The sequence below is a fragment of the Gorilla gorilla genome, chromosome 8, assembly GCF_029281585.2.
Source record: "Gorilla gorilla gorilla isolate KB3781 chromosome 8, NHGRI_mGorGor1-v2.1_pri, whole genome shotgun sequence".
Lineage (NCBI taxonomy): Eukaryota > Metazoa > Chordata > Mammalia > Primates > Hominidae > Gorilla > Gorilla gorilla.
This window is the reverse complement of record NC_073232.2, coordinates 110,744,675-110,764,747: the sequence shown is the minus strand read 5'-3', so window position 1 is coordinate 110,764,747 and position 20,073 is coordinate 110,744,675. Positions and strand designations below refer to the sequence as shown.

Here is a 20,073-nt window from a genome sequence, read left to right as displayed (position 1 = left end):
AGGGTGGACACGTCAGGTTATAAATGACCCTGTCTCCTTTGTTCAGTATACTGTCATGGCAAAACTGCGTGCAGGTGTACCCTTTCTGCAGGAAGTAAAAATGGCCTTACTAAATAAATTAAATTTATGTTCAAGTGCTATTTCTTTATGGCACCGGAGAACAAGCATTTCAAACAATTGAGAAGGGTGAGGACAGAGCTGTAAAGGAGCAGAGTTTTTGTATGTTGTTAAAGTTAAGCTGGTATAAATGCAAATTAGAGTGTTATAATTAGGATGTTAAATGTAATACCAAAGTAACCACAAAGAAAATAGTTATAGAATATGCACAAAAGGTAATGAGAAAGGAATTTAAACATTTCACTAAAAAATATCAACTAAACACAAAAGAAGATAGTGATATAGGAAAGGAGGTACAAAAAAGCTGTAACATATAGAAAACAGCAAAATGACAGATGTCCCTCCTTATCAGTAGTTACTTTAAATGTAAATTGATTAAACTCTCCAGTCAAAAGACAGAGGTTGGCAGAAAAGATTTTAAAAGAAAAACAGGATCCAACTCTATGCTGTCTGCACAGAGATTCACTTTAGACCCAAAAACACAAACAGATTGAAAGGATGGAAAAATATATTCCATAAAAATAGTAACCAAAAGAGAGTAGGGGCAGCTTTACTAATATCAGACAAAATAGATTTTAAATTTTAAAAGATTATAAGAGACAAAGAAGGAAATTATATATTAATAAAAGTTTCAGTGTGGCAATAATATATAACATTATGTTTACACACCTGATTACAGATCACAAAAAAATATGAAGTGAAAGTTGCCAGAATTGAAAGAGAAACAGACATTTCTGCGATAACAGTTGAAGACTTCAATATCCCATTCTCAATAATGATAAGAAAAACAAGACAGAAGTAAAGAAGTAGAGGAGTTAAACAACATAGTAAACCAACTAGATCTAACAGACACACCAAACACTTACCCAGCAACAATAGCATATACATTTTTTCTCATCGCATATGGGACATTTTGCAGGATAAGCTGTGTGTTAGGCTGCAAATTAAGTTCAAATGTGGTATACAAATGCAATGGAATATTATTCAGCCTTACAAAAGAAGAAAATTCTGACATATGCTACAACATGGATGAACCTTGAGGACGCTATGCTAAGTGAAATAAGCCAGTCACAAAAAGACAAATACTATGAGTTCATTTATATGAGGTACTTAGAATAGTCACAGAGGCAGAAAGTGGAACGATGGTTGCCAGAGATTGGGGGAGGGGGAATGAAGAGTTAATGTTTAATGGGTACAGAGTTTCAGTTTTACAAGATGACAAGTTATAGAGATGGACAGTGGTGATGGTTATACAACATTATGAATTTACATAATACCACTGAACTGTACACTTAAAAATGGTTAAGATGGTAAATTTTATGTTATGTGGATCTCCCCACAGTAAAAAAAAATTGGGAAAAAATGTTGGTCATTAGGAATTAACCTTATCAACTTCTTTTATATATCTATCCCAAACATCTTTAGAGTTTTACCCAGGTATCCTCATCTCGTTTTTTAGAGAGTGACATGGCATTTAGCTATCTCCTATTGAAAAGCAGACAGGTTTCAAGTTAATAAATCTAAAGTTTGCCACTCAATTATGGTGGGGATTATAAAAGTTTATTTTTTATCTCTACATAATTATTGAGAATTAAACGTAATAAACATAATATCTCTTTTCTTTTCTTTTTTTCTTTCTTTTTTGAGGCGGAATCTCGTTCTGTTGCCCAGGCTGGAGTGCAGTGGCGCAATCTCGGCTCACTGCAAGCTCCACCTCCTGGGTTCACGCCATTCTCCTGCCTCAGCCTCCCGAGCAGCTGGGACTACAGGCGCCCGCCACCACGCCTCGCTAATTTTTTGTATTTTTAGTAGAGACGGGGTTTCACCGTGTTAGCCAGGATGGTCTCGATCTCCTGACCTCGTGATCTGCCCACCTCGGCCTCCCAAAGTGCAGGGATTACAGGCGTGAGCCACCGTAAACATTATATCTCTTTTTTCCAAATGTGAGTGGCTTGCTTACAAACATGTCTCACATTAAGTGAAAATTGCTACGACACAAAGGTAATGGCTATACCCAAATGCAAGTTTGAGAGCAAGCCTGTTTCGCTTTTTCAAATTACCTAAATAAAAACAGGGGTGTTTGTGATAAGACATTGGAATGAAGGATAAGAAAAATGGGAAAGAACTGTAGTGAGTCGGAATTGGAGAAACAGAAGTGTTTTGTGCTTTTGCTGTTCTTGTGTTCTAAATGCTTTGTGAGTGTAAAAATCAGAAATTAAATTTTGGCAACCTCTATACAAAGAACTAAGGATCCCTTCCGGATTCTATACCCACCCTTTAGGTTGAATTCCTTGTTTTTCAGCTGCCTTGTGTCTTTATATAATATGACTTTGTACTTCACAGCATGAAGGAAAGCGTTGTACAGCCATTGGAGGCAAATGCATCCCTATTTGCTTTCATAGTCTACCATTCACTAGTTTTGTGACCTGAGATATCCCTTGAAACATTCTCATATCTTTAAAATAAGAATAATAATCCCTATTACTATATCAGAGGAGCTACTGAGAAAATAGTAAGCTAATCCTAGCTAACTTACAGTTTTTTACTTTTATTATTTAAAAGAAAGTACATTGCAAATCAGTAAGAAAAAGGTGGAAATTCCCTTGCAATGTGAAAACCACTTCATAAAGTAATCATCAAAAACACAGAAATTGTAATCAAATTTGAGCATCTTAAACCCACAACACTTTTTCCATCTATATAATTGATAATGATTATTTGCCTTTTTTAATATTAGGAGACCATATTTAACAGCCATCCTAAGGCCACTTAAAATTAAAGTAAATGGTTGTGCATGGCTTACAGCACACTACTCAGGGCAGATTTGGAGCCATTCTAGTGCCAAAGGGGCTTTGAGACTTTATTCTGATTTATGCAGTTCATCAGATATTTTTAAGCAGCTGATATTATAAATGACCACACAAGAAAAAAGAAAAGATTATCAGAAGGCTTCTGCCTGAAAATATGAAGGCTAATAAATCACGATTGATGTCTTTAAGGCATTGAAGAGTATGCACTGAATAGTATATTCACTGAATTCAGGAATTTGAGTGGGGTAGGGGGTCCTAAATGTTATTAGGAAGCCCTGTTTTATACAGTGAGTTGTAAACACTGAAGTCATTACCTCACAATAGCTGGTAAGAGCTTGCATAACAGAAATGTAAATTTTATATTTATGTCAGATGCAAACACAAAATATGATAATAGCAAATGCAACAGAAATTAAGGTGGGTTTTTGTAAGCTCATATAAATGTGTGCCACAGATTGAATATTTTTAAATCAATTACACATGGAATGGTTAAAGCATCACATTCTTTTTAGTTTAGAATTACACTTTTTATTGTCAAACTGTTGAGGATAACCAAGAATTAGCACCGTGGTTGCAAACCTTTTTCTGTTTGCCTTTCTGGCTCTGGAATCAAGGACTCTGGTCTGCTGTGTGGAGAAGCTTCACCTCAGTCCCACTGCTCTAGTAGTCTTCAGTGATAATATTTGGAGAATGACAGTTTGGATGATCATGTCAGTAACAATTCTAAGGAATGGAAAAATCCATTCCATAATTAAACAGAAATCATAAGCCACTATAAAAGTAAAGTCATAGGAAAAGAAAGTTGAAAATGTAAAGCCTCAAATGGTTTTATTTCATATATGAAAATCCTTGATTCATTTGTTCATATGCTGCTGTGGATCGACTCCACTTACACATCCCAGTTTAGTTGAAAGGCCACTTTAGACAGTGTCCATTTCATTATCAACCCACGTTCGTGTTTCATGGGGCTGACCATGCTTGTAGGCTTAGGGCTGCATTGGTCATGACTCATGACTCCAGGTAGGAAGTGATTTCTGGCCCGTGTGTGTGTGTGTGTGTCATGTTTACTCAGAACACCTGAGTATGTGTTCTCTCGCTGACCCTCTCCCTCTCTATTCTCCTCAGGACTACTGGCTCTCTCTCCTCTACAAGCGCCTGATCGGCCCCAAAGTCTTGGCTGTGCATGTGGCTGGGCTCCAGCGGAAGCCACGGCCTGGCCGAGTGATCCGGGACAAACTAAGGATTTATGCTCACTGCACAAACCACCACAAGTAAGTCCTCAGAAAGATGGCAGAAAGGCCACCTGAGGGGCTCCCACCCCATACCATTTGGGACCTCTTCAAGACTCATCTCCATTCACTAATCTTATCAAAAACTTTTTGCCTCTGGAATCACCATACCTGCTCTTTGCAGGTTTCAAATAATTTCTGGTAAATAGCTTTTACTCCAAGTAAACCCTCCCTTCTCATACTTAGAGGATTAATCATAAAAGCTTCCTAAAATTCTTGCCATTTGTTCATTTACTTATTCATCCAACACATTTTTATTGAGCATTTTCTCTGTGCCAGTTGATGTAATGCCCATGAGGCTTTTTTGTGTGCCTAAGCTTTAGCCAAGTCAAGAGGTGTAAAATCTTTTCCTATGATCCACCAGCAAAGCTTGAGAAAATAAATCTCCCTTTCTAAGATGCATGCTGGAGAGATATGCTGCTAGAAACCTAGCCCTAGACCAATGCGTGTCAAGCTGGGGGTCCCCAGAACTAAAGGAGTGCCCAGAGATGGTCATGCCAGCTTTAGAGCCATTTCCAGTGTTTTGAAAATCTTTTCAGCTATTTTAAAAATTAAGAGGCTAAGTGAAATCTGGGCTTCCTTTTCTGAGGGCTCTGGACTTACAACAACCTAATGTGGTAGTGTGGGGTTATCCTCTTTTTGATCTGAAGCACTGGTTGTCATTACAGTTGTCTTTAAAACAAACAGGAAAATTAATTGTCAATAAATATAAGCTTGGCAGATAAAAAATTTTGACACATGAAGACCATAAGGGAAAACTATAATCAGGGGTGGGGGGTGCCTAAAGCAAAATCCATCTGGCCAAATATGGCTTTCTTACTTCACTTCCTGTTTAAGGCAGAGTAGGCTGCCCTGGAAAAGATAATTCTTTCTCTTTCTCTTAATGCAAAGAAAACCTGGTGGGGGGATACGGGGCAGGGAATGGTAAGCCAGTGCCTCCAGTCAGACCTTCATTCCAGCCCAGGCCTATCGGGAACTGATCAAGGGGAGTACCTAGTACAAAGAGCTTGGAGTGGTCAGGTTACAACAGATGCTCCTTCTGCTTCCTTGATGAGAGAGGAGCCAAGCCAATTAATTTATCATGATAAGACTTTTCAAAGAATCACTCTGAGGAGAGCGGGGGCAGGGGCCAGTTGTCTTGTCAGTAGATACAAGTGCCTATTGTAAATGAGGGGAGGCTGGCTTGGGCAGAGGCCAGAGGCTTTCAACATCCCTTTTGCTCAACAGGAAGCTCAATCCAATACCTGACAGAGAGTGACTGCTTTATGGCCTTGGCCTGGAGTTATCTGATCATCACACAAGGAAACATTGTATTCCTTGTCTCTGCCCTGGCCCTGAGGTAACCACCCAAAAGGTGGACCCCCAGACTCAAGATAGAAAAATTACTCTTGGCACCTTATATCCCTGTTGGAAAGCATATCAGTCTGTGGCCTTTATACTGCTAATCTGAGGACTTGGGGAAAAAAATATCTGCAGCCATGGGCTTAGCAGGATTTGCGTCTCCTCATAGAAGCCTCCTCACGTAATCTCGAGTGTTCATCCTCATTCTTTAACATCCTCATGGGAAGTTGCCATTAATATTCTGAGTGTACCATGAACTCAGGGCCAGTGTCTCATTCATTTTTGTATTCTTGGTGTCTAATATAGTGACTGGCATGAAGATCCCAGGAAAGGTTTGCAAATGAATGAACAAATGCAGAATTTGGGCATCAAGATGTTACTGTTGATTTAGAGTTAGAGCTTTCTTCCCCTTTGATATTATGACATCAGCCAGAAGGAAATGGTATGGTGGAGTGGTTAGGAATTCTGCCATTCCGTAGCATGAGACCTCAAACAAGTTACTGAAATTATCTGCATTCAAGACTGTCTGTCTACACCACCAGCTCTCCTCTAATTTCTATGCAAAGTCACTCCAGAACCTCTCTAGAGAAACGGTGTCACTGGGCTTCTATCAGTACAACCTCTTTCACTCTCTGTTAAAAAGACAGAAAGAAAAGACTTTCATAATCCATTCTACATGTGACCCTAATGATAATAACTGGGTTGAAGGTGTTTTTGTTCCTATTAGATTCATAAAGAAAACCCACAGCGAATGCATGGAGCTGGCTGAGGTTGCAGGGCTCCTCCATGGCAACAGGTGTCAGTGTCCAGCTAGGGCAGCTCAAAGGTAGAAGTATCTGTTCACCTCTCTGAGAAATCATGTGCCATTAAGGAAGCACTGCTGAGTCATTTATCTGTGGCCAATAGGCCAAAATCACAGAATTATCCCAGAGTGGGCATGGTGGATTCACACTATTCAACTTTGACGAATACTCTGAAAATATTTGTCCCAGGTCAAAACAGGGATTGGGGAGAAGGTATAAACCTATGAGTAGAATCATCCAGAGAAAGTGTCTATTAAAATAACAACCCCTGCACTCCAGTGTGTATTGAATACTTGCTGTGTGACAAGCATCTTTCCAGATATTTGCACTTATTTTATTGAATTTCAAAGGTTCTACGGTATCACATCTACATACAAATAACAGCATTAATAATGCAAAGAATGTTACATTTGGAAAGAGCCCTTAGAAATCATTCAGCCGAGTGCCTGTTCAACACAGGAATCCATTTCACATCTCCCTGACAGTCATGCAACCCCTATGTGGATACCTCACCGCCTGTCATGGCAGCCCCTTGCATTGTGGGTCATTTCTGATCTTGTAGAGTGCTGTCTCTTATGATTAATTTAGGAGAAAAAGTTAGATCCTCATACCACCACCAGCAGGTGCTTTTCTGTTTTCTGTTCTAGAATTAACAAATTAGGACACTGACAGAATGGCAGTTCTCATCCTCGATCTTCTTGTTGAGAGAACAATCAAGTTTTGACGAGGAAGCCTCTTTTTATGAGCCATTCTGCTGAAACAACGTATGTTTCTGGGATGGAGATGAGGTCCTTAGCCAAGTTCAGAACCAATTGGAACCTGGTGGATGCTGAAGCAAAATTAAGCCTTTTGGGGTTCAAGTTCGTTTATTATTGGCAAAACATGACTTCCTGTTTTTCAGAAGAAGTTTTTTTAAAGACTCATAAAAATGGTTCCTGAGGCTTCTTGGACATCAAATGGCTCTTACAAAACAATATTTTGATGAGTTAAGTGTAAATGAATCAGAAACATGTGGATTAAATTTCCCTTAAAATACACAGGGGCTTTGAAATTAAGGGAAAAAATGTTTGGCAAAACATGGCCTGGCTTTTACCGAACCCAAAACCTTTGAATTAGATTTGGAGACAATGGATCAACCCAGTTTCAAGCACATTGACTTTCAGTGGGAATGACCGTGGACTGCAAAGCATCATCCTCCTTTCCCTTTCCCAGCCTCCCAGCTTCACTGGAGACATTTCTAGAATATGACTGTTTTCTATCTGGAAGTCAAGATGCACCTCCCCATATGACATTCCCCACCTCTTACATTTAGGATATTCCAATTCCAGCCTCCCTTCCCTGACTCACTTCCCCCTCCTCCCATGGCAACACAGAGAAATCTCAGGCAGGAAAAGAACAGCCAGAAAAAATGAACTCCAGATACATGGATTCTCTGCTGGTGAAAAAAAAATCTCACCCATGAGTGAGACATGGGGCAAGATAGATGGTCCTCTCAGAAAACTTCTCTCCTGAAAGGAACATTCACTAAGATAACCAAAAGCCACCCGGACTTGATAACCTCAGAGGGCCAGCAAATGCTTGCAGGCCAAGCCTTCAGACACCATTTTCTCCAAGATTATTTTTCTGTGGTCAGAGAATATATGTTCCTCAGGAATTTGGATTCTCAACACACTACTTTCAGGTTGGTGCTGCACTCGCCAGCCAAGAATGTGTCTTTGCAGCAAAAAGGCCTGGCTTAATGTCCTTGCCCATAAGCCAAGCAGGGAGAGGGATGGCTGAGGCAGTCTTTAATGCCAATTCCTACCTGAGAAGGCACTATGAGTTCTGAGAGCCTCTATATGTGGGTCTCTGGGCTGTACTGGTTTGTCTTCCCCAGGGGAACTATGTAAGTGGAAATCAGACCACTGCCAAACAGCTTGAAAAAGACAGCTTTCCCTGCAGCAGTGCTGTGATTTCAGGTCTCCCTCCCACCCACCACTTCCCCACATCCCACCTTCTCTTCTGCAGTCTCCAAGGGCTCATTCTGCCCCAGCTCTGCAGAGGAGAAACTCATAAGTGCAAGCACGTGGCTCTCTCCTCCTCCACTGCTGGCCTTTGAGAGTGTTGTTTGATGGTAGCTAGCAAAAGAGTTTACTGCAGTCTGGCAAAATTGATACCCATCCACATGTATTTTGCTCCCACTCTGAAGCCTAGAGATCCTGCAATTAATGGTGTCTTCCTCAGTTTTACAGGTAGCTAAGCTAAGCTGAAACCCCACCAATGGGATAGAGTCGATGTTCTTCTTTAATGATGGTCAACACTGATTCAGGCTGCCAGCATCCTTCTTCAGAGTTCTGGGAACATAAGTCTGCTTAAATCAACTGGCATTCTCTTCTGACCTAACTCATTTAGCTACAAAAGCTAGTTCACATGTTGCAGGAGATTAAGAAGGACCGGAGGAGGAGGAACTGGATGAAAGAGTCGTTTTAATAATTTATCAGAACACAAATGCAGGCATCCAAAAGCCTTGAACACAATAATGTACCCTCCTGCAGATGCAAGAAAAATCTTCTGACGCACAGCCAGCAGGATATACTTCAGTAGTTCTTCTCATAATCTTAATGGATTGTTCTAAGCAAGTGGTTCCCAAACGCAATTCATCTGCCAAATATCCCAGAAAGATTTTTTTAAGTATAGATTCCCAGTCCCTAATCCCAAATAGATTGCATCAAAATCTCCAGGGAAGAGCCCTGGAAACTGTGCTTCTAAACAAAAACAAAAATAAAAAACTCCATGTCACCATACTGACCTGTCCTTGGTCACTCAACTCTTAATTAGCACCTTTAGAAGCAGAGGTGAATGACCCAGGATGGAGGGGTGTTATTTCTACAAGGAATGATGCTTTCCTCTGGGCAAAGTTGACTTAGAGTTTCTCTGAACTCCTCCTTTGAAGGTGGGGCTGGGTCATTTTTTTCTGTTTCCTCTCATTAACCTATCCAGATGGGGCCCTAAGGGACCCCTTAGAAACTAAGCATTTTTTTCTACAGAGAGAAGGAAATCATTATAGTTTTGCTGATACATGCTGAAGGGCTAGTGCATGTAGGCATATAGTTCTCTCAGACTTCTGAAGATCTTATGCTCATTTAAAAAGATTCCAAAATGGTGAATAGTTTTATAATCTTGAGGTAGGTAAAACAGCAAAAGAAGAAATCAAAAAGATAAATTTGACTACATAAAAGTTTTTTAACTTTTGTGTATTAAAATACGATGTAAATAAACTGAAACGGTCAAAGAAAACTGGGGGAAATTTTGCAGACAAAAGACTGCTCTTTAATAAATAGTTTTTATAAATCAACAGAAAAATAGGCAAAAGTGTCCGGGCACGGTGTCTAACGCCTGTAATCCCAGTCCTTTGGGAGGCCAAGGCGGGAGATCACTTGAGGTCAGGAGTTCGAGACCAGCCTGGCCAACATGGTGAAACCCCATCTCTACTAAAAATACAAAAATTAGCTGGGCGTGGTGGCGCACGCCTGTAATCTCAGCTCCCAGGGAGGCTGAGGCAGGAGAATTGCCTGAACGCGGGAGGCGGAGGTTGCAGTGAGCCCAGATCGTGCCACTGCACTCCAGCCTGGGCGACAGAGAAAAAAAGAAAGGAAGGAAGGAAGAAAGGAAAGAAAAAGGAAGGAAGGAAGGAAGGTAGGAAAGAAAAAGAAGGAAGGAAGGAAGGAAGAAAGGAAGGCAGGCAGGCAGGCAGGCAGGCAAAGGACATGGTCAGCTTACAAAAGAAGAAATGAAATGGCAAATGAAAAAATGCTGCATGTCAGTATTAATTTTTAAAAATACAAATTAATACAACATTGAAATCCCATTTTCACCTCTCAGGTTGACAAAGGTATTTTAAAAGAACACATTGGAAGTGTTCTTAGGGGTATGAGGAAATAGGTGCTCTCATATAGAGCAGGTGGGAACAAAATTAGTGAAAGCTTCCTAGAGAGTTAATATCAATGGCATCAAAAAGTGTGTATCTGTCATGATAGGTGAGGTTATGCTGCAATAATGAATAGCCCCCAAATCTCCAAGGCTTTCAATAAGAAAATTTATTTCTCATTCACACTACTTGTCCATCATGGCTCAACTGTACCTCTGCCCACATCATCTTCATTCAATAGAACAGCCTTTGTCAAGAACATTGTCAGTCTTCTGGCAGAGGGAAATGAAACATGGCAAAAGATGGGCTGAGTCCTAAAGCTTCTGCCTAGAGGTTTTTGCCATGTCCACTCACATTTCATTGGACGAAGCAAACCACGCGATCACTCAGTAGGGCAGGAAGAAAAAATCTTCCCACAGGGAGGTGCACCACTGGGAATGAACTGGAAAATTTGGTGAGGAATCATACAACACGCATTTCCCTTGGACTAATGATTCCAACGTCTAGGACTTTATCCATCAGAAATAATCAAAAAGTTTATACACATGACATAATTTATAATGGCAAAAATGTTCAAACATGAGTTGTCTGAACTGCAAACATAGGGGATTAGTTAAATAATGTTACACTTCTATGATTGAAAAGTTTAGCATTCTTCTACAAGTAGAAAAAGAATCACATGGGAATATGTTTAAGATGTTCATTAATGGAAAAAAATCTCTGTGAATAATGTGATTCCAGTTATGTAAAAACTGAGTAATAATGTGTCAAAGTACTCAATAAATATTTGTCAAATTAATAAACTAAAAAATACTGGAAGGATGTTTGCCAAAATATTATCATATCTCAAGATATGAGGGTTATGGGGAATTTTCTTTTTCTTCTTTTTGTTTCTCAATATTTTTCCTTTTTTGCAATCAGCATGTTTTACTTCCATACTACGGTAATATATGCCATAAAATATATACATTATATTTTCTAAAATCATTGCAATAAATTTAAACAAAAACAAAAGAAGTATGGCAGGAAGTGGCTATGATCTTTGCAAGAAACCACAATAACAAGGCCTTCCTTTCTTTTAGGGTCTATGGTGGCCAAGTTTTTAAGTGCCATTTTCAGGGCTGTTCATATTTTGTACAGTCTATAAATTATTTAGAAGCATCTAACTGACCACTTTGTTTCCATCTTTCACTTCTCTCTTTCTCTGGATCTCAGCCACAACTACGTTCGTGGGTCCATTACACTTTTTATCATCAACTTGCATCGATCAAGAAAGAAAATCAAGCTGGCTGGGACTCTCAGAGACAAGCTGGTTCACCAGTACCTGCTGCAGCCCTATGGGCAGGAGGGCCTAAAGTCCAAGTACGTGCCAACCTGAAAATAGCTCGGGAGCAAGTGCAGCAGGAGCTGAGGGAGGGGGAGGCTGAAGACACCAAGGTTGCCACTAATTCTCTCAAGGGCTCAGTGGGATGGAGTAGGACAAAGAGCAGTCTGGGGTCGGGTGACTGCTGACTCCTTTTGGGAACATGTTCAATCCCCTCCCTATCTTAGATTCCCCAATTGTAAAGTCAAATGGTGGAGAAAGTATTTCTCAACAAGGATACTCTTGGTATTTGAGCCCGATGATTCTTCGTTATACACAACTATCACATTGTAAGCTGTTTAGCATCCTTGGCCACTGCTCACCAAATGCCAATAGTGCCCCATGGTCATGTAGCAACCAAACATCCTGGTAGTTGAGAACCATGTCCCTCACACCTGTAACATTCTGTAATGCTGACTCCCTTGTTGTTACCATCTATTAACCTCACAGGGCTTACAGGAAGGAGCACTAAACAAAGAGTTTAGTGCTCAAAAGGTCAGAGATAAAGAGTCTGTCCTGCCCCTAACTTTATGACTTGAGCACATCACTGCTCCATCTCAGCTTCTTCATCTGAATAATAGGACAGAGATTATATTTTGAGGGCTCTGTGACCCTTTCAAAACTCTACAAATAAACGATTCTGTGACACTCCCTGCCTCCCTCAGTCTCTATTAGAGACTTGACAACATGGATCTCTACAAACAGAACAACTCTAGGCCACAGTGAGAAGGGCCTGGTCAAGGGCAAGTCCACCCCAGCTCCCCGAGTGAGGCCTCTCAGGAAGGGTATGGGATGCTGCACAGACTGGAGGCATTCCTATTCCATTTTTAATGTTTACCAAGTTTAACAAAGCTGTAAACTTGGAGCAGGTGGCTTGTACTCCAACAGCTGCCCACAAATATTTGTGCTATAATTATTCACTGTTTCACTGCAACCTTGGTGGCTTGCATTTGGCTTCCAATTGTATTTGCAATGGGAGCAAAAAACAATCTGGGAAGTCACTTATTGAGTCTCTTTAGCCCACGCTAGATCTTCATTTTCAGTCTCGGTTCACATGCTGGCTCTTTTTTCTGGCTACATGTACATTGCGTCTGCTTTTCTTTCTTCCCAGTCCTACCTATGTCAGCAGGACTCTATTGAGTATTTTATCCCCTTTCTCTTCACTTCTGAGTAGTTCATGATGAGTGTGCTGAATTCCTGGCCTTCATCCTAGGCAGGAGACCTGGTTCTGGTCCCTGCTTTACCACTAAATAATCATATGACCTGGGAAAATTATTTTATCCTAATCCTTTGGCCTCAGTTTCCTAATCTTCAGATTTCAAGGGTTGTTGTACATGTGGTAAGGTCCTGTGCAGCTTGAAAACTCTCATCCTGGGTGTGATTTTCTGAGGATCATGAGTGCATTTAAATCTCCTGCTGCCATTAAATAATGATCTGCAAAGCCATTTCTGACAGAAGGGCTGACTCTGCAGCAGTGATTAGGGTCCTCTGGTTAGGGTCCTCTGGAACCGAAGAGCTTAGGAGCTGAGCCTGCCCAGTGTCAGGAAGACTGTGTGCACTGTGTGGAGGGGACTGGCCAAATGCTTTAGTCTAACAAGCCAAGGTGTCCATCCCTGCTCTGTTACTTGCTGGCTGTGTGTCTTTAGGCAAGTTATGTCATCTCTGTGAGCGTCAGTTTCCTCATCTGTGAAACCTCTTTTGTGGGGTAAAGTAAATGAGGTAATCTGTGTAAAGTTCCTGACACATAGTAAATGCTCAATAAATGTCCCTTGCCTTCCTTTTCCTCAACTCAGAAATCTGTCTGGTTGAGAAAGAGGAAGGATACAATTGCTTTCCCTAAGAATGTTCTTCCAAAGAGGAATGTTTTCAGACTTTTAAGATAATGTGTTGACAAGACATTTGTTAGGATTATGATAAAAAGTCATGCTAAGAATTACAAAAAAGCAAAAGGATGAAACAGAAGATGATAGTCAAGGGTAGCATTTTTTAATGAGCTTCTTTTCCCTCCAACCAAGGATGCAGGCAGGACTCTAAACCTATTTACCCCACCCCTATGTCCCTGCCTCCAAGATGATTCCCCTGCTGTTTGGAGCTGGCCATACCTTAACCCCTGTCTTTCTATACCTATCCTTAAGGGTGACTGAAGGGACTGACTCCCACTAGCTAGCGATATGTCATATGTTCAACTTTTGCCATCACCATAATAGTGAGGAGTTGTGTTACAACTTTGTTAAGAATGTAGGAAACCAGCCAGGCACAGTGGCTCACATCTGTAATCCCAACACTTTGGGAGGCTGAGGCGGGGGGATTACTTGAGGTCAGGAGTTCGAGACGAGCCTGGCCAACATGGTGAAACCCCTTCTGTACAAAAAAAATACAAAAATTAGCCAGGTGTGGTGGTGAGCACCTGTAATTCCAGCTACTTGGGAGCCCGAGGCAGGAGAATCACTTAACCTGGGAGGCAGAGGTTGCAGTGAGCTGAGATCACACCACTGCACTCCAGCCTGGGCAACAGAGCAAGACTCTGCCTCAAAAAAAAAAAAAAATGTAGGAGAGGGACAAGGACAAAGAGAATTTCATTCTACAGGGATCCTTAAGAAGGATTTGGTAACACCCACTGAGCTCATATAATAATGTCAGGTAATTGGAAGAACATTGGAACTGGAATTAGAAGGTGAGGATCTGAATTCAGATGCTACCATTTATCTTTGTGATCAAACCTGAGCTTCCTTAACTGTCAAATGGGATTATTATGAGACTCAATTTGGAAAATATGGTTGAAATAAAGCCTTCCACAAACCCATGCATATGCATACATCTATAAATATAAATACAGATACACACATAACGATTTTACATATGTTGGATTAGAGAGATTTGGATTGGAATTCAAGGGAACTGGATTCCAGCCCCTGATCCTGCCACTAATTCACTGTGAAATGTTGGGCCCTTCATTCTCCTGAGTCTGTTCTGCCTATAAATTACTGCCAATTTAACACCTCTCCTATTCTAGACCTCATTGGCTCGACTCTGGGCTGTGCCATGGTGGACTGTAAGCTGCCAGACAGGGACTGTCATGTACATGTTCAAGACCACATCTAGTGCTCTGCTCAGCAACTACTAAAGAGCTGAGTGGTCTGTGATGGGGGTCTCACAGGAAGGGTGTGGTTTCAGTGAAGCAGACTGTGCAGAAAGGGATGAAAGAAAATGCTAGGAAGTGATTTCAGCCTTTGGTGTCTCTTTCTCTCTTTTATAAGCCTCTGGGGCCAGACTCTGTGTTCTGTGTCTGCTAGTTCTTGCTACAGCTTGAAGCCATATTAGCTCAGAAGGGGATAGAAAGTTCTGGGAGCAGAAGAATGTGTAACTGCTCCTGTCTGGAGGAACCAGGAAGAGGATATAGAGCAAGTCAGTGCCCCCCGCCCCAATTCAAGCCACCAGTTGGGTGTTCTGGTCTAGTGTTTCAGGAGTAGGGAGAGGCCAGAAGACTTCTTTGATTGCTCGAGGACATGGGGTAATTCTCATTCTCTTAGAATTGCCACTGGGCCTGGGAAGATTTGAAATCTCTGAAAGGGCAACTCTGTGTGAACTCAGAGCTAAGGTATGTCAAGTATCACACAGGAAGCACCCTTGGGGTCACTATTTATGTATGGTCTAGGCAACCACATTCACAAGAAGGTTCTTGTTTCCCATCTCAGTGAATGAACCAGTCGTAAGACCCCCCTACTCCAGTCCCAACTCCTTATATAAGAGACTGTTCTTATTCTAGGAACCAGACAAAAAGTAGGTGCTCTCTAGCCCATAGGACAGAAGTTTTAGGAAATTGCAGTGTGTACAAACAAGAGTATTCTGCATCTGGAATACATATTCTTCAGGGAATAGCTGAAGGAAATGGGGAAATTTAGTTCAGAGGAGAAAAGTAAGGTAAGTCATGAGGACTTTCTTCAGAGGACTGCCAAGTGAAATTAAACAGATTTGGCCTAGAATACTCCAAAATGACAGAAAACCAAGGAGTGCAATTTAAAAGAGATAGATTTCACTTCAAAATGAGCTCGTTTTCCAAAGGCTTGCCTGGTCTGACCGAGGTCAGGATAGGCTTTCTCAGGAGGTAGCCTATTAATCAGAGTGTGAGCAGCCATCTCAGAGGTGCTCTAGGATTCCTTCCTCAGTCGGGGGTTGGACAAGAGATTATAGCTTCCCTTTGAGCTCTGAAATTCTATTCTCTTCTGGTCCCCATTCCCCCTGCTTCCTCTTCACTTTTGGAGCCTGTGTTCTCAGTGGTCACCAGCAAAGTCAAGCCACTAAGAGGCCACACAAAGAGGCTCTATGACTAGAGGAAGTGGTGGCAGTAGCTGGCTAGTTTTGTTTTCCAGAAAAAATCCAGCTGTGGGTCCCTCCCTTGTCATGTTCCCTGGTTTCTCACCTTTCTCAGAAGAAGATGGCCCCATTCACATCCAGAACAATAGTTCCCATTCTGGATAAGTCAGAGGAGATTTTGGGGGCATCTGCAAAATACAGAATCTACCCATTGCCTTGTGTGATCACAAAGCAATAACCACTGTCCTCTAGGGCAGTGGTCCCCAACTGTTTTAGCACCAGGGACTGGTTTCATGGAAGACAGTTTTTCCACAGACTGTTGGGGGGTTGGGGGTGGTTTGGGAATGAAACTGTTCCACCTCAGATCATTAGGCATTAGATTCTCATAAGGAGTGTGCAACCTAGATCCCTTGCATGTGCAGTTCACAATAGGGTTCACACTCCTATGAGAATCTGATGATGCTGCTGGTCTGACAGGAGGTGGAGCTCAGGTGGTAATGCTCACCCACCACTCACCTTTTACTGTGCAGCCCAGTTCCTAACAGGATTGGTCCATGGCCCAGGGGTTAGGGAGCCCTGCTCTAGGGAATCATTTGTACCTGATAAATATCTCCAGTGTCTCTCAACAAACAGAGAAGCAACATGAAGTTTGGCCTCACAAGCCAACTGACATCTAAAATCGAAAGGACTTACCTTTCCAGAGAAAAAGCAAACCAAAAACAGGTGTTAGGTCAGATCCCAGTGTTCTCCCTTATGTGCCTTGTTCAGTTCCATTTGGAGGGAAAATACTCCAAAAATTAGGAAAGAGGGAAGCAACTTTCATCACATTGGCTGTTCTGTTCTGACACATTGACCTGAGGGAACAAGCAGATGCTAAGAATCCTGAGGTGGAGTGACACTGGGAGGTGATCTGGCTCTCTCCCCCAGCCTTCAGTCTGTGGCAAAGCCATCTGGACCAGAGGATGCCCCACATTTAAAGACCTCTCAGAAAAGAGTGACCACAATTTCAATCCTGTCTGAACACTTAATTGTATAAGAACGCTGGGGCCCACTGTACCTATGGCTGCAACTTTATAGATAATGAAAAACTTTAATAGCCATTATCTCATTTAACCTTCTGATAGAACCATGAAGCATATAGAATAATTCCTGCCTCCCTTCCATTTTAGAGTTGAAGACACTGAGTCTTAAAGTATTAAGTGACTTATTCAAGTGTCACACAACCAGTAAGTGACAAAGCTAGAAGTCCCTAGGATCCAGTTCCCCTGACCCTTACTCTAGTGCACTTTTTTCAACAATGTGCTACACCAACAGTCCAGTACTATAAAAGTACAATTACATAAGATGGATATACATATGGATAACTGGACTCTGTCATGATATTGTCTGGGTTCATTTCATCGTAGGCTCCTTACAGAATGAATATATTTGAAGAGTATTAGGTTACCCAGAAGTTTTCTCCTTCAGGCTAATTCACACCAGTTTCATTAACTTTTCTTCACAAGTCCAGAATTCAGACCGCCCCCCCCTTTTTTTTTAGACAGACTCCCACCCTGTCACCCAGGCTGGAGTGCAGTGGTGTGATCTCAGCTCACTGCAACCTCTGCCCCCCAGGTTCAAGCTATTCTCCCATCTCAACCTCCCGAGCAGTTGGGACTACAGGCATGCACCACCTCTCCCAGCTAATTTTAGTATTTTTAGTAAAGATGAGGTTCCACCATGTTGGCCAGGCTGGTCTCAAACTCCTGACCTCAGGTGATCCACCTGCTGCAGCCTCCCAAAGTGCTGGATTACAAGCATGAGCCACCGTGCCTGGCCTCAGACCCTTTTTTTTTTTTTTTTTCTTTTTTATTATTATTATACTTTAAGTTTTAGGGTACATGTGCACAATGTGCAGGTTAGTTACATATGTATACATGTGCCATGCTGGTGTGCTGCACCCATTAACTCGTCATTTAGCATTAGGTATATCTCCTAATTCTATCCCTCCCCTCCCCCCACCCCACAACAGTCCCCAGAGTGTGATGTTCCCCTTCCTGTGTCCATGTGTTCTCATTGTTCAATTCCCATCTATGAGTGAGAACATGCGGTGTTTGGTTTTTTGTCCTTGCGATAGTTTACTGAGAATGATGATTTCCAATTTCATCCATGTCCCTACAAAGGACATGAACTCATCATTTTTTATGGCTGCATAGTATTCCATGGTGTATATGTGCCACATTTTCTTAATCCAGTCTATCATTGTTGGACATTTGGGTTGGTTCCAAGTCTTTGCTATTGTGAATAGTGCCACAATAAACATACGTGTGCATGTGTCTTTATAGCAGCATGATTTATAGTCCTTTAGATATATACCCAGTAATGGGATGGCTGGGTCAAATGGTATTTCTAGTTCTAGATCCCTGAGGAATCGCCACACTGACTTCCACAATGGTTGAACTAGTTTACAGTCCCACCAACAGTGTAAAAGTGCTCAGACCCTTTTAAAAGTTCTTCTCTGAGCTACTTCTAAGACTGTCTCCCAATCACGGAATTCTAGTAAAAGCACATTTTTTTTTCCAGAAAAAGTGGGGAATTCCCTTCTGTTTTTATTATGCTCTTCTCAAACAAAGGGATTATTAAAAACGAGCAATGACTCTAGATTTGTTTAATTTGAGGTATATAAAAATCTATATCAATAGGTTATATTCCCGCCCCATATACACAGGCACCTTCAACTCCCTCACACCTAACGGAGCCCATTCTCAGAGGTATATTTCTGAGGGAAAGATGCCAACAAGGGAGCCTTCCCAAGGAAACTGGAAAGTATATCTCTTCATCCATTCACCAGTTTTATTGATCCTACTTTGTGTCAAACATAACTTCTTCCTCTTCAGTGATCTAATTTGCAATGACTAACTAAAATTTTAAAAGAATTATGGTCCTGGGCTGGGCACGGTGGCTCACGCCTGTAATCCCAGCATTTTGGGAGGCCAAGGCGGGGGGATCACAAGGTCAGGAGATCAAGACCATCCTGGCTAACACGGTGAAACCCCGTCTCTACTAAAAATACAAAAAAAAATTAGCCGGGCATGGTGGCGGGTGCCTGTAGTTCCAGCTACTCGGGAGGATGAGGCAGGAGAATGGCATGAACCCAGGAGGCGGAGGTTGCAGTGAGCTGAGACCGCGCCACTGCACTCCAGCCTGGGCGACAGAGCGAGACTCTGTCTCAAAAAAAAAAAAAGAAAAAAAAAGAATTGTGGTCCCATGGCTGTAAGGGCTCAAGAGTTCCAAGTAGACAAATTAGGGGGAAATTCTGAATGTAAAGTTCAATGTGAATGTTTCGGATCAGAATGTCCCTTGATCTTTCTATTGCTAGGCCATATCCTCACCTGGCTTTCAAGAGCTATTTAATGTGGGGTGTTTTGGGGTTGTTGGGGAGGGGATTCTGAGATAAATCTCAGAATCTCCTAAAGGAGCTCAGAAGAATCTCCTAAAGGAGCTCATCTCTGTCACTAGAAACAAACAACTAACAGGAAGCAGCCTGTGGGTGGTGCCATAAATAGACATGTAAAGTATTTCTGCTTTGGGGCTAATAGGTTCCATATTAATGTTTAAATTTCAGATCTGCATGAGCCTCTCCTTTAGCTGAAAAAAATCTCAAGGCTCCTATGAACCAAAAATCTTATTGCCTATTCTGTGAAGAAATGCACATCTTTTTTTTTTCCTTTTTCCACATACTGCTCATTTTTTCCATCTCTCTGGGATATAACTTTTGCTTTGATTTCACCCTCATTAAAACCTATATCAAAGAAAAACATTGGCATCTAACTGCATGCCTTTAGAGAGGTGTCATTTGATGTTAACCAAACAGAATGGTTCTGAAAATACTCAAGTAACTCCCAGGTGCTAAGACTTTAAAAATATCTTCGTGTCCCTGTTGGAACAGACCAGACCATATTATGATATTTCATCTCTGGATTCAGAGCTTGGCTAATGTGAAAAATCCTGAGGGGTGAACTGGCCACCACCTGACCTGCCACAATCTCTCACTAATGATACCTGAAAGCACCATGTTTAGTTTCTGGACACAGAGAGATCAGTTAAAAGAAGCTTTGGGAAAAACCTTAACCCCATTAATTCAATACCA

General features: G+C 41.6%; 1 protein-coding gene across 4 annotated transcripts in view; it reads left to right on the top strand.

Annotated features, from left to right (window-relative positions):
* Nucleotides 1-20,073, top strand: part of HPSE2 (heparanase 2 (inactive)) — an 840,195-nt gene that overhangs the window by 802,940 nt on the left and 17,182 nt on the right. For all 4 annotated transcript variants that reach the window (XM_019034330.3, XM_004049925.4, XM_019034328.3 and 1 more), the window contains 2 exons: nt 4,053-4,198; nt 11,483-11,629. In XM_019034330.3, coding sequence (XP_018889875.1) covers nt 4,053-4,198; nt 11,483-11,629 — 293 coding nt within the window. The remainder of the gene's footprint in view (nt 1-4,052; nt 4,199-11,482; nt 11,630-20,073) is intronic.